This window comes from Suncus etruscus, chromosome 15 (assembly GCF_024139225.1).
Source record: "Suncus etruscus isolate mSunEtr1 chromosome 15, mSunEtr1.pri.cur, whole genome shotgun sequence".
Lineage (NCBI taxonomy): Eukaryota > Metazoa > Chordata > Mammalia > Eulipotyphla > Soricidae > Suncus > Suncus etruscus.
The window spans coordinates 86,883,834-86,895,931 of NC_064862.1; the positions used below are offsets into that span (position 1 = coordinate 86,883,834).

At 43.8% G+C, this 12,098-nt stretch overlaps 1 protein-coding gene across 1 annotated transcript; it reads right to left on the minus strand.

Moving 5' to 3' along the window:
- Positions 1 to 5,352: 5,352 nt before the first annotated feature.
- Positions 5,353 to 6,297, minus strand: LOC126030099 (olfactory receptor 7A5-like). Its single transcript, XM_049788292.1, has one exon. It carries the CDS (start codon positions 6,295 to 6,297, stop codon positions 5,353 to 5,355), a length of 945 nt encoding a protein of 314 aa, XP_049644249.1.
- Positions 6,298 to 12,098: the final 5,801 nt, after the last annotated feature.

The window sequence follows — 12,098 nt, forward strand, 5'->3', positions numbered from 1 at the left end:
GGGTCCTCACAGCACTGATTTGTGGTGAGACACAATCTTGATATCTCCCAAGACTCTGATTCTGCTCCTCCATGAAAAAAATAACTTGGGCCCGGAGAAATAGCACAGTGGCGTTTGCCTTGCAAGCAGCCGATCCAGGACCAAAGGTGGTTGGTTCGAATCCTGGTGTCCCATATGGTCCCCCGTGCCTGCCAGGAGCTATTTCTGAGCAGACAGCCAGGAGTAACCCTTGAGCAACGCCGGGTGTGGCCCAAAAACCAAAAAAGAAAGAAAGAAAGAAAGAAAGAAAGAAAGAAAGAAAGAAAGAAAGAAAGAAAGAAAGAAAGAGAGAGAGAGAGAGAGAGAGAGAGAGAGAGAAAGAAAGAAAGAAGAAAAAAATAACTTTATTACCTATCAACTTCCAATATCATATTCTGTGACTGTCAATAGTTTAAAATTTTGAATTTTATGCTCAGCCAGTTCAAAGTTGTCATTTGCTATCTCATTACAAAATAATTTACTTAGAATGCATGTGTTTTTGTTTGTTTCTGGGCTACACCCAATGGTGCTCAGGACTAATTCCTGCCTCTGTACTCAGGGATGACTCCTGGTATATTTGGGGGATCACATGGGGAACTGAGCCTGGGTCAGCCATGTGCAATGCAAGAGCCCTGCCCCTTGTACTATCTCTCATACTCAGTTTCTGGTCTTTTCAATAAAGGTAATTGGATTAAAAATTTTTGTTTTTGTGTTTAGTTTTTGGGCCACATCTGGTGGTGCTTGACTCTGTGCTCAGAACTCACTTCTGGAGGGATTAGGAGACAATATGGGATTTTGGGGATTGAATCTGCATCAGTTACATGTAAGGCAAGTGCCCCACCTTCTGTACTATTGCTCTATCCCCTGGGATGAAATTTTATTTTATTTTATTTATTTATTTATTTATTTATTTTTTTTTGGGCCACACCCTGTGATGCTCAGGGGTTACTCCTGGCTATGCGCTCAGAAGTTGCTCCTGGCTTCTTGGGGGACCATATGGGACGCCGGGGGATCGAACCGCGGTCCGCCCTAGGCTAGCGCAGGTAAGGCAGGCACCTTACCTCCAGCGCCACCGCCCGGCCCCTTTATTTTATTTTTTAACTTTTTTCTTTTTTTGTTTTTGGGGCCACACCCATTTGATGCTCAGGGATTACTCCTGGCTAAGTGCTCAGAAATTGCCCCTGGCTTGGGGACTATATGGGACGCTGGGGGGATTGAACCATGGTCCTTCCTTGGCTAGCTCTTGCAAGGCAGACACCTTACCTCTAGCACCACCTTGCCAGCCCCTGGGATGAAATTTTAAATAGGATTTGGGGAGTTGGAGAGATAGTATGGCAGCTAGAGTGCTGACCTACCATGCCACTGACCTGAGTTCAATCCATGGTCTCTCCTAGGTTTCCCTGAGCACATTCAGGAATAGTTCCTGAGTGTAGAGCCAGGGAGCATCATTGGGTTGACCACCCCCAAATAGCATTTGGGATATGATGTTTGGAAGGGTTTGAAAACCCTTCCAGAGGGGCCAGAGAGATAGCACAGTGGTGTTTGCCTTGCAAGCAGCCTACCCAGGACCTAAGGTGGTTGTTTCAAATCCCAGCATCCCATATGGTCTCCCATGCCTGCCAGGAGCTATTTCTGAGCGGATAGTGAGGAGTAACTCCTGAGCACCGGGCCCCAAAACAAAACAAAACAAAAAAGAAAACCCTTCTGGAAACACAAATGAAAACTAGATTCACTTGAGTCTAACTTAGTCTTTAACTTAGTCTTAGAACACAGAATCTCCTGGAAGCTTTTCCTTTCTATCCAAAACAAGTGACTCAAAGGAAAAATTTGTACTCAGGAGGCAGAAGCCACAAGCTGGCAATGGACCCACTGAGAAGAGATGGGGGAGATACACATATCTGTTGTGATCAGTGAAACCCTGAGCTGGACCCAACCTAACTGCTGTTTGTGAGTCCTCAGTTTGGCTGGGGATGCCCAGGTTTCATTTACTCCTGCTGCCCAAGTCTGGTAGAGCTTTATCTTTAAAACACACCCTCCAGGAAGAACTTGAATCTCCAAAAGGCAGTCTTCCCTCTAAAATCTTCCATGCAAGACTAAGGCTCAGTAAGTAGGCCCAGAAATGGACAGAGAATTCAAGGCCACCTGAGAGCTGACCTCAGCATAACACATGCTGTACACAGAACAGCAAGTTCCATAATTTTCTCTTTTTTTAGAGCTGCATAATATTTCATTGTGTGAGTAGATATCTATATAACAACTTCTTTTCTTTTAAATAATAATATATTTAAGTACCATGATTGCAAACATGTTTGTAGTTGGGTTTCAGTCATAAAAAATAACACCCCCCTTTACCAGTGCAACATTCCCACCACCAGTGCCCCCCACCTCCCTTCTTCTGCCTGTATTTGAGTCAGGCATTCTATCTCACGCACTACCATTGTATAGGACAACTTCTTTATTGGGAGACCATGCTGGGAGGTAATCAGGAATTACCTGAGACTCAGAGGACCATATGGGATGCTGAGTATTGAACCTGGGTTTGTTACATGTAAGGGAAATACATTTTCCATTGTGTTACTGCTCTGGCCCCATCACTTATTTTTCTTTTTGTTGAGCATTGCCCAGGGGTTTATTCCTGGCTCTGAGCTCAGAAATCACTTCTGGCAGGTTTGGGGGGCCCTCTGGGATGCTGGGGATCGAGCCTGGTCAGCCATGTGCAAGGTAAACACTTTCCCCACTGTGCTATTGCCCCACCCACCCCCATAACTTCTTTATTCATTATCTATTGTTGGTCATTTGGGTTATTTTCACATCTGGGCTATTTAATTACCTCAAAATAAGAAAGTAAATAAATGAATCAAATTGACTAAATGCCAAAGCTTCTTCTTGGTGTTGGACCAGATTAAACCCCTCGAGATTTAAAAGGCACAAGTGTGCCTACAGTGTGAGAGCTTCAAGTTTGTAAATAAGATGGTGGGGATAGAGGGAACCCTACAATGATGCCTGCAAAACAGGGTTCCCACTGAAGTTGTTTCAGAAACTGCAGGTTAATCATATTTACCTAACCAGAATCTGATCTGTAATTAAAATCCTGGGTGGGTAATGGGAATAGTTATAAAAGATTTGGACAAGGCTGGAATAGATGGATTTTTATCTCAGTCTCAAATTCACAGGATAACATAGATGTTGGGTGACTCTGTCATTTTGTGTTTTTCAGCATCTCTTGAGACATTATCAAATATCAGCTCAGAAACCAGGTTATAGTGGTAATACAGTGAGTAGGACTCTTGCCTTGCCTGTGACTGATTTAGGTTCGATCTCTACCACCCCATAGGGTCCCCTGAGCCCTGCGAGGAGTGATTTCCAAGCACAGATCCAGGGGTATGACCTGAACATTGCTAACTATGGCCCAAAACAAATTTTTAAAATTTATTTATTTATTTATTTATTTATTTATTTATTTATTTATTTATTTATTTATTTATTTATTTATTTATGGGTTTTGGGCCATACCTGGTGGCACTCGGGGGTTACTCCTGGCTTTCAGCTCAGAAATCGCTCCTGGCAGGCTCAGGAGACCATATGGGAAGCCAGTGATCAAACCCAGGTCTGTCCTGGGTTGGCAGTGTGCAAGGCAAACACCCTACTGCTGTGCTATCTCTCCAGCCCTGAGATTTCTTAAAACATTTGAAATAGGAACTCTTGTAGAACCCTGCAATTCCACTACAGGACATCTGTCTCAAGAACCCCAAAATATTAATCCCAAAGGAAATATACACCTATGTTTATTAGAGCGTTACTGGTAATAGCCAAGATCCATAACAACCAACTGAAGAAAGAAAGAAAGAAAGCAAGAAAGCAAGCAAGAAAGAAAGAAAGAAAGAAAGAAGGAAGGAAGGAAGGAAGGAAGGAAGAAAGAAAGAAAGAAAGAAAGAAAGAAAGTAAGAAAGAGAAAGAAAGAAAGAAAGAAAAAAGAAAGAAAGAAATAGAAAGAAAGAAGGAAAGAAAGAAAGAAAGAAAGAAAGAAAGAAAGAAAGAAAGAAAGAAAGAAAGAAAGAAAGAAAGAAATTGTGTTTCAGATACAAAATGGAATACCACTCCATTGTAAGAAAAGAGGACATTTTCTGATCTGCTGCAAAGGAGATGGGATTGGAGGAAATTGTGTTGAGTGAAGTGAACTTGAATGTCTCTGGGAACATTGATGGAGGAAAGTTGACACTGGTGCTGGGATTGATGCTGAAACATTGTATGTCTAAGACTTAACTATGAATAACTTGGAAAATCACAATGTTTTAAATACTAATTTAAAAAAAAACACCTAAGAACAGATGAACTTTCTCATGTTCAAAGTCTAAAGGTAAAAAAGAAAGAGAAATGGCCAACCTTTCTGTGATGAATAGAATAAAGAGCTGAGGAGGGTAGGGGCTCATAGGGAAAGAGGACTATGGGGAAAAGGTAGAGGCATAGAATACTCTATGGGGTTTAGAAAACTTATAGAGGGATAAAGTGTGGTCATGCATGTCTGGTTCAACTCCTGGAACCTCATATGAGTCCCAGAGCAAGCAAACATGAGCCCTGAGCACCAAGCCAGGAGTAAGCGTGATGTGGCCCAGTTATACCCCCACTTCAACAAACACGCATGAAGCCCCCAAATTAAATATTCTGCAAGTCATTGACTATACCATCAGGAGGGACAGTCCAAACTCAAAACAAAGAGTGACCAGCACAAAAGTAAGCACTGTGCTCTCAGAATTTCCTCTCCAGAAAATTGTTTGACAATCAAGTACATGTTTTTCTTTAGTCCATAAAAAGGAGCATAGCTCAATAATGATACTTTTTAGTAGCAGAAATCAAGATTGGGTATGATTTGAGTCATACTAAAAATAATCCATGTTCTCATCAGGCAAATGAGAAGTTCTGAATATATCTGATCTATGGTTGGAAACACACTTTAGGGAGTTGGAAAGACACAATGTTGAAAAAATGTTGGCCACCAAAGATAATAAATAATAACTGAATTATGAAAACTGAGCAGAGAAGTGTGGGTAAAGCAGAAGAACATTCTGGAACATGAATGTAGGTAGAATAAGCTTTATTTTTTTCCAAGTGACCAAGAATAGTTTCTTTTTTTTGGGGGGGGGTATCCACTCCCAGCAATGCTCAAGGGTGACTCCTGGCTCTGTTCTCAGGAGTCACTCCAGGAGCTGCTTGTGGGACCCTATGGGATGCCCGGGATCGAACTTGGGTCAGCCGTGTGTCAGTCAAATGCTCGACCCATGGTTCTATCACTTCAGCCCAACAATCTCTGAGGTTTATCTTTTGGCGGTCACTTGTTTATTCCTGTCCTTTGTGTATTTTCTTCATAAAGAAAGCTTTTAGGGCCCTCTTGATGTCTTTGTTCCTGAGACTATAGATGAAAGGGTTCAACATAGGGGTGACCACTGTGTACATCACGGAGGCCGTTGACGTCGAGTGCGAGTTGGGGGAAGCCGCAGAGCTAAGATACACGCCAAGGACTGTAAAATAAAACAAGGAGACCACGGACAGGTGAGAGGCACAGGTGGAAAACGCCTTATACTTCCCCTGAGCTGATGGAATTTTCCGGATGGTGGAGACAATCTTGGAGTAGGAGTAAAGGATTCCAGAAAAGGGGCCAACGCCCAGAATGAAAGCTGCCATGTACATCACTACATTATTAAGGAAAGTGTCTGAGCAGGTCAGTTGAAGCATCTGGTTGAGTTCACAGAAGAAGTGTGGGATTTCCACGCGTGTACAGAATGACAGACGCAGCAGCATTAAGATCTGCACCAGGGAATCCAGGGCACTTATGAGCCAGGAGGCCGCCACTAAGAGTCCACAGCGTTGGGGGTTCATGATAACTGTGTAGTGCAGGGGGTGGCAGATGGCCACAAAGCGGTCATAAGCCATGACAGTCAGGAGTAGGTTGTCCAGCACGGCAAAGAGAATGACAAAATATATCTGGGTGACGCAGCAGGAATAGGGGATGAGTTTGCTCTCAGCCTGCATGTTCTGTAGCATCTTAGGGGCGATGGTGGAGACAAAACCGATGTCAACCACGGACAGATTGGAGAGGAAGAAGTACATGGGGGTGTGGAGGTGAGTGGCTGAGATGACGGCCAGGATGATGAGCAGGTTTCCAAGGACAGCGATCAGGTACATGAAGAGGAAGACTCCAAACAGGACTGGCTGCAGTTTTGGGTCCTTTGATAATCCCAGGAGGACAAACTCTGAGCTCTGTGTCTCATTGTGTTGGTCCATGAGGGGAGAGTAACTCTGAGGAAAGAGGGAAAAAAATAAGACAGTGTTTCATCCAGGGTTTAGTATCACATCATTAGAATACAGACAAAGTCATGAGTAATTTTTGTCTACTTATGCTCTGATCAATGAGATATGCCATTGGAATATGTAATTTGCTATATAGAGATAATCCTTAGACACTGCCTGTGATTTTGTGTATATAAGTTGAATACTTTATTTGTTGTTTGTTTGTTTTTGGGGGGCCATACTCAGTAGTGCTCAGGGGTTATTCCTGGCTCTGCATGCAGGAGTTACTTGTGGTGGGTTTAGGAGACCATATGGATGCTGGGGATTGAACCTGGCCTGGCTGTGTGGAAGGCAAATCCCTCTACATGCTGATCCAGCCATTATGTTGACTATTTTTTGAACACAGACAGCAGCCCTGCCAGGCCCTCTTGGAGCATTTGACATGGTAAAGATTTCAAGTAACTCATCCAGACAAAAGGATCAGACAAAACGAAAGAGAATGAGGCAAGCTGCCTCAATTTCCTAAGGATGATAATTGAGTGAGAATCTCCAAAGACAGAGAAAGAAGGCAAAGAGCCTAGAGCTACCACACCCAGTATTTGTACTAAATAAATAAATAAATCAGAGGGCACATGGCTACTGAAAAGAAGTTGGAACCCAAATCAGGGAGCTTGAAAATAACGTAGAGGAAACCATTCAAATCTGTCAGCAAAACAGGAAAGAATGAAAAAAGATGAAAAATGGGAAAAAAGCCAATTATATGGAATAGCACCACAGAGGAACCATGCTTGTAACAGAGGTTCTGAAAGAAGAAGAGAGGGAAAGTGCTAGAGTTCTTATTTATTTGTTTTAGGTAGGTTTTATTTTTTTGTTGTTGTTGTTTTGGAGCCATCCCTAGCAATGCTTAGAAATTACTACTGGATTTGCACTCAGGAATCACTCCTGGTGGTGCTCCAGGGACACATAGAGTATATCAGAGATAGAACCCTGGTCCGCGGCATGCATGATCTAAAGGCAAGCACCCTACCCTCTGTATTATCTCTTGGACTCCTTTTTTTTTTTTTTTTTGAGTCACAGTGGCTGTTCTTGGAGCTTCCTTTGACTCTGCACTCGGATCACTGCTGGTGTGGCTTGAGGGATCAGATGTGCTGGGAAACTAACCCCCTCTGTTGGCTGCATACAAAACAAGCAGCCTATATACTGTATTATCTCTCCAATTTCTCATTTAAAGTAATAGCTAAGAATGTTTCCAAGCCAAGAAAGGAATTGCACACCCAGGACCAAGAATTTCAAAGAGTTCTACATACAAGAAACCCAGTCAGATACATCAGGACACAGTGGTGGGAAAATGAGCAAAAAAAGCAAAGATAAACAGAGAACCCTAAGAGTTGCAAAGAAAACAAGTATTTTTTTTTTTTTGTTTTAAGGAGCCCCCCATGAAACTGTCAGCAAATTTCTTCAGAAACATAATAGGTCAGAAGGGTATAAAAAATACTGAATGCCAAGTACCTCTAACCAAGAATACTCTACCCAGTTCACTTAGGATTCAGATTTGAAAAGAGAGTCAAAAAGAGCTTGCTGTCGGGGGCTGGAGTGATAGCACAGCGGTAGGGCATTTGCCCTGCATGCAGTCGATCTAGGACAGATGGTGGTTCGAATCCCAGCATCCCATATGGTCCCCCATGCCTGCCAGGAGCGATTTCTGAGTGCAGAGTCAGGAATAACCCCCGAGCACCGCCTGGTGTGACCCATAAACAACGCAAGACAAAACAAAAAGAGCTCGCTGCCAAACAACAGTTAAGAGGATTCATTAGTACCAAGCCAACTTTCCAAGATGGCTTGAAGAGAGTTCTAGAAGAAGAAAAGTAAGCCAGGAAAATGTTGGGCAGTTGCTGAAATGAACAGAGCAATCCCACACAGCCATGTCTCACCTTTGTGCAAACCTGAACAGACCCTCCTGGGATCACAGGGCAAGATTCTTGGCTTCTGTCCTCTCTGACCCTTCAGTGCTGGATCAGCTGGGTGTTTGACTACACCCAGATAGGAATGCTGAGAAGATGGTCTCCATGGGCAAGTTTGGAAGATGGAGGGTAGAACCTAAATCTTCGTTCCAAGATAAGACAAACCAAAAGATATCAATTAGTTCTAAGTCAGAACTAGGCTGGCAGACAAAAAAAAAAAAGGTTGCCCTGCCCAACCCACCCCTATGCCCCAGGTTTGGAGCTGAAGAGCTATTTGCAGCTCTGCGAACCTGCTCTCGAGACACATTTCTTCTTGGGTTTCTAACCTTTGAGCCTATGATTGCTTGTGCAGAAGGAATCCTGGTCTTTTAGGATGCAGGGAATTGTTTCCCATTGTTCTCTGATCTCAAGAGCCCAACTCTTTTTTTTTTTTTTTTTTTTTTTTTTGGTTTTTGGGCCACACCCAGTAACGCTCAGGGGTTACTCCTGGCTATGTGCTCAGAAGTTGCTCCTGGCTTGGGGGACCATATGGGACACCGGGGGATCGAACCGCGGTCCGTCCAAGGCTAGCGCAGGCAAGGCAGGCACCTTACCTTTAGCGCCACCGCCCGGCCCCAAGAGCCCAACTCTTGAAGGCAAGCGAGAGTTCACATGTGTGTGTTTTTCTTCCTTCCATAAATCTACCTCTCTTATGGAGCATTGAGTCTACTGGCGTGAACCTTCTGCAGGAATCCAGATATACTCAAATCAACCTTATATGTTCATAAAATAGGTCTGTTTTGGGGAAACAGTATGAGGGAGGACATCACAAGATATGCTTGGGAGGTCACCCTGGTGACACTTGACCAATGACTAGATCAGCACTAGGTCAAGAGGGTGCAGTGGTGTTTGGTGACGTTGGGAGCCCTCTAGGGTTTCACTTGGTGGTGCTTGTAAGGTGATAGAGCACTGAGGAACTAATTCACATCCTGCACTTGAAAAGCATGCACTCCTAACATGCACTTTAATTTCCGAATCTAGTATTGTGGTTTTCTTTTTGGGGGGCATAGCTAGAGCTTTTCCTAATTGTGCTCAGGGGTCATGTCTTTAGAGCCATCAGCATGCAAAGCCAGTGATAGCCCACTGTGCCATGTTTATGCCACTCTAAGACATTTATAAAGACTCCACGCCAAAAGACACTATCACCATACTTGACTTCCCCACTTTGACCCCACAACTCCTGAGATAGAGTGGACTATTATTATTGGAAATTTTTCCCCTCCTGTTCCTTCCTCCCACTCATCCCACTGGAAATCCAGCATCTGTCACCTCATTGTCACTGATGGTTATAATGCAGTTCAGCAGATTCTTTCTTCTCTCCTGCACAGAGTCAAGAAAGGAGTGAAGTCGAACTCCATCCCTTCAGCCAACATATGTGAAATTCTGGAGTTTGAGCAAGGGAGATTTCTCTCTCAAATAGCGTCAGATTTAAAAAAAAAAGTTCTGTTTTCCTACTTTCTGATTTTATCTGTGCTCACCACAGGGGTCTCTGACTCACCACCAGGTTGGGGACTTGAGAGGGAAGTCTCTGCAGGAATGTCTGATTTCCTTCCCGGATGGTGGATGATGGAGAATGAATTCCCTGAACCCAGACCAGGTCTGGGAGGGAAGGAAGGAAGGAAGGAGCGAACCTCTCGTCTGTTTCTGAGCCCAGCTTAGGCAATCATGGATCCTGCTCTGTCCGCCCAGTGTTGAGCTTGTTGAGTGATTGCAACAGAGAAATATTTACACCTCCCTACGATATTTGCATTGGCTCATTAGGCTCTTTTCCCACTCCAACCTCTCCAACCTCTAAGGTGATTCCAACCTCGAAGGATGGGATACACCCGGGGGAAATTAAGTTGGTGCAAAAGGAAGTTTTTCTTAATCATCTTGAATCCTGCGGGAAGTGAAAAGTGACGTGAGTCTAGTTATAGTAATCGTGCTCTCTATTTCTCTCTCCTTTTTTCCATTTAGGCATTGTTGTTTGCAATATTTTTACTGAAGGGCTATCATGCATATCACTTTTACCTCCTTTCAGCACCCAGTCCTTGTCCAGACTGACCACTCCCATGATCTCTCTTGTCATGCTCTTGTTGGTCATTTTAAATGTCCAACACTATCCCTCCACATGGGATGGATTATCTTCCCATACATATATGACTCCTTTTAGGTCTTCTGGGTCTTGGGACCCAGAGCCTCTGATTCTGCTCCTCCACAAAAAGAACTCTGTCTGATTTAACCCCTGGATCATGGGCAGTTTTAGGCAGTTATGGACACCATGGCCAAGATTTCCAAGTCATGGTTTGATCTCTCAGGACAAAATGTTTTCAGTGATGAAGGATGCTTATACATCTTTGGTGCCTTATAACCCTCTCTTTGTTTCTCTTTTTTTTTTTTTTTTTGGTTTTTGGGCCACACCCGGTAACGCTCAGGGGTTACTCCTGGCTATGCGCTCAGAAGTTGCTCCTGGCTTGGGGGACCATATGGGATGCCGGGGGATCGAACCGCGGTCCGTCCAAGGCTAGCGCAGGCAAGGCAGGCACCTTACCTCCAGCGCCACCGCCCGGCCCCCCTCTCTTTGTTTCTCAAAGCAGGTTGTCCTTCATAAGTTCATTCTTTGAGGTTGTGCTAGCATGAACTCCATTATTCTTTGTAGAGATGGACCTTGAAGGGGGTTAGTGATAGGAACGAAGTCACCATGTGAATGAGGAATGGGACTTGTTTGGGTTTCTAGCAGTAGCTTCTTGTTTCCAAACACTACATCTTGGGCTTTTATCACATGTGATTTTTTTGACTTTGGGGGAGTCTCAAGTGATACTTGGAAACATTAAAAAAAAAAAAACCCAGGACAAGTATCAACCCAATATCCATGATTACCCTGGCCAAATGTTATTTTGAGGATGGGAGAAAATCTTGCTAGACCAGCCCTGCCTACATCCTTTGTTACTGTGCCTGTCACTCACTCAGGATTCCAGGTGTAGAGTAGATTCTGATTTCCAGATGTGGGTCTGCCTGCAACGCAACTTGGGTGATGGTGGTGTAATACATCTTGGTCTGAGAATTACTCTTGTAGTGACAAGGTTGTCAAAAGTGTGTTAGAATAAGCTCAAGGTCATTTTAGAAATATGTAAATACTTTTGGATGTGACTAAGGATGCAGTGTCTTAAAATGTCTGAGACTGGGCCCGGAGAGATAGCACAGCGGCATTTGCCTTGCAAGCAGCCGATCCAGGACCAAAGGTGGTTGGTTCGAATCTCGGTGTCCCATATGGTCCCCCGTGCCTGCCAGGAGCTATTTCTGAGCAGACAGCCAGGAGTAACCCCTGAGCAACGCCGGGTGTGGCCCAAAAACCAAAAACCAAAAAAAAAAAAATGTCTGAGACTTGTGCATTTATTGTTCAACTTCCTTCCTTCCTTCCTTCCTTCCTTCCTTCCTTCCTTCCTTCCTTCCTTCCTTCCTTCCTTCCTTCCTTCCTTCCTTCCTTCCTCCTTCCACCCTTCCTTCCTACCTTCCTTCCTTCCCTCCCTCCCTCCCTCCCTCCCTCCCTCCCTTCTTCCTCTCCCTCCCTCCCTCCCTCCCTCCCTTCCTTTCCTTCCTTCCTTCCTTCCATTCCTTCCTTCCTTCCTTCTCTTCCTTCCTTCCTTCCTTTCTCTTTTCTTCTTTCTTCTTTCTTTCTTTCTTTCTTTCTTCTTTCTTTCTTTCTTTATTATTTCTTTCTTTCCTCTTTCTTTCTTTTATCTTTTTTTCTTTTTTTCTTTCTTTCTTTTTTTCTTTCTTTCTTTCTTTCTTTCTTTCTTTCTTCTTACTTTCTTT

Coding starts and splice junctions, on each gene's coding strand:
- LOC126030099 (XM_049788292.1), bottom strand. CDS start 6,297: ATGGACCAACACAATGAGACACAGAGCTCAGAGTTTGTCCTCCTGGGA.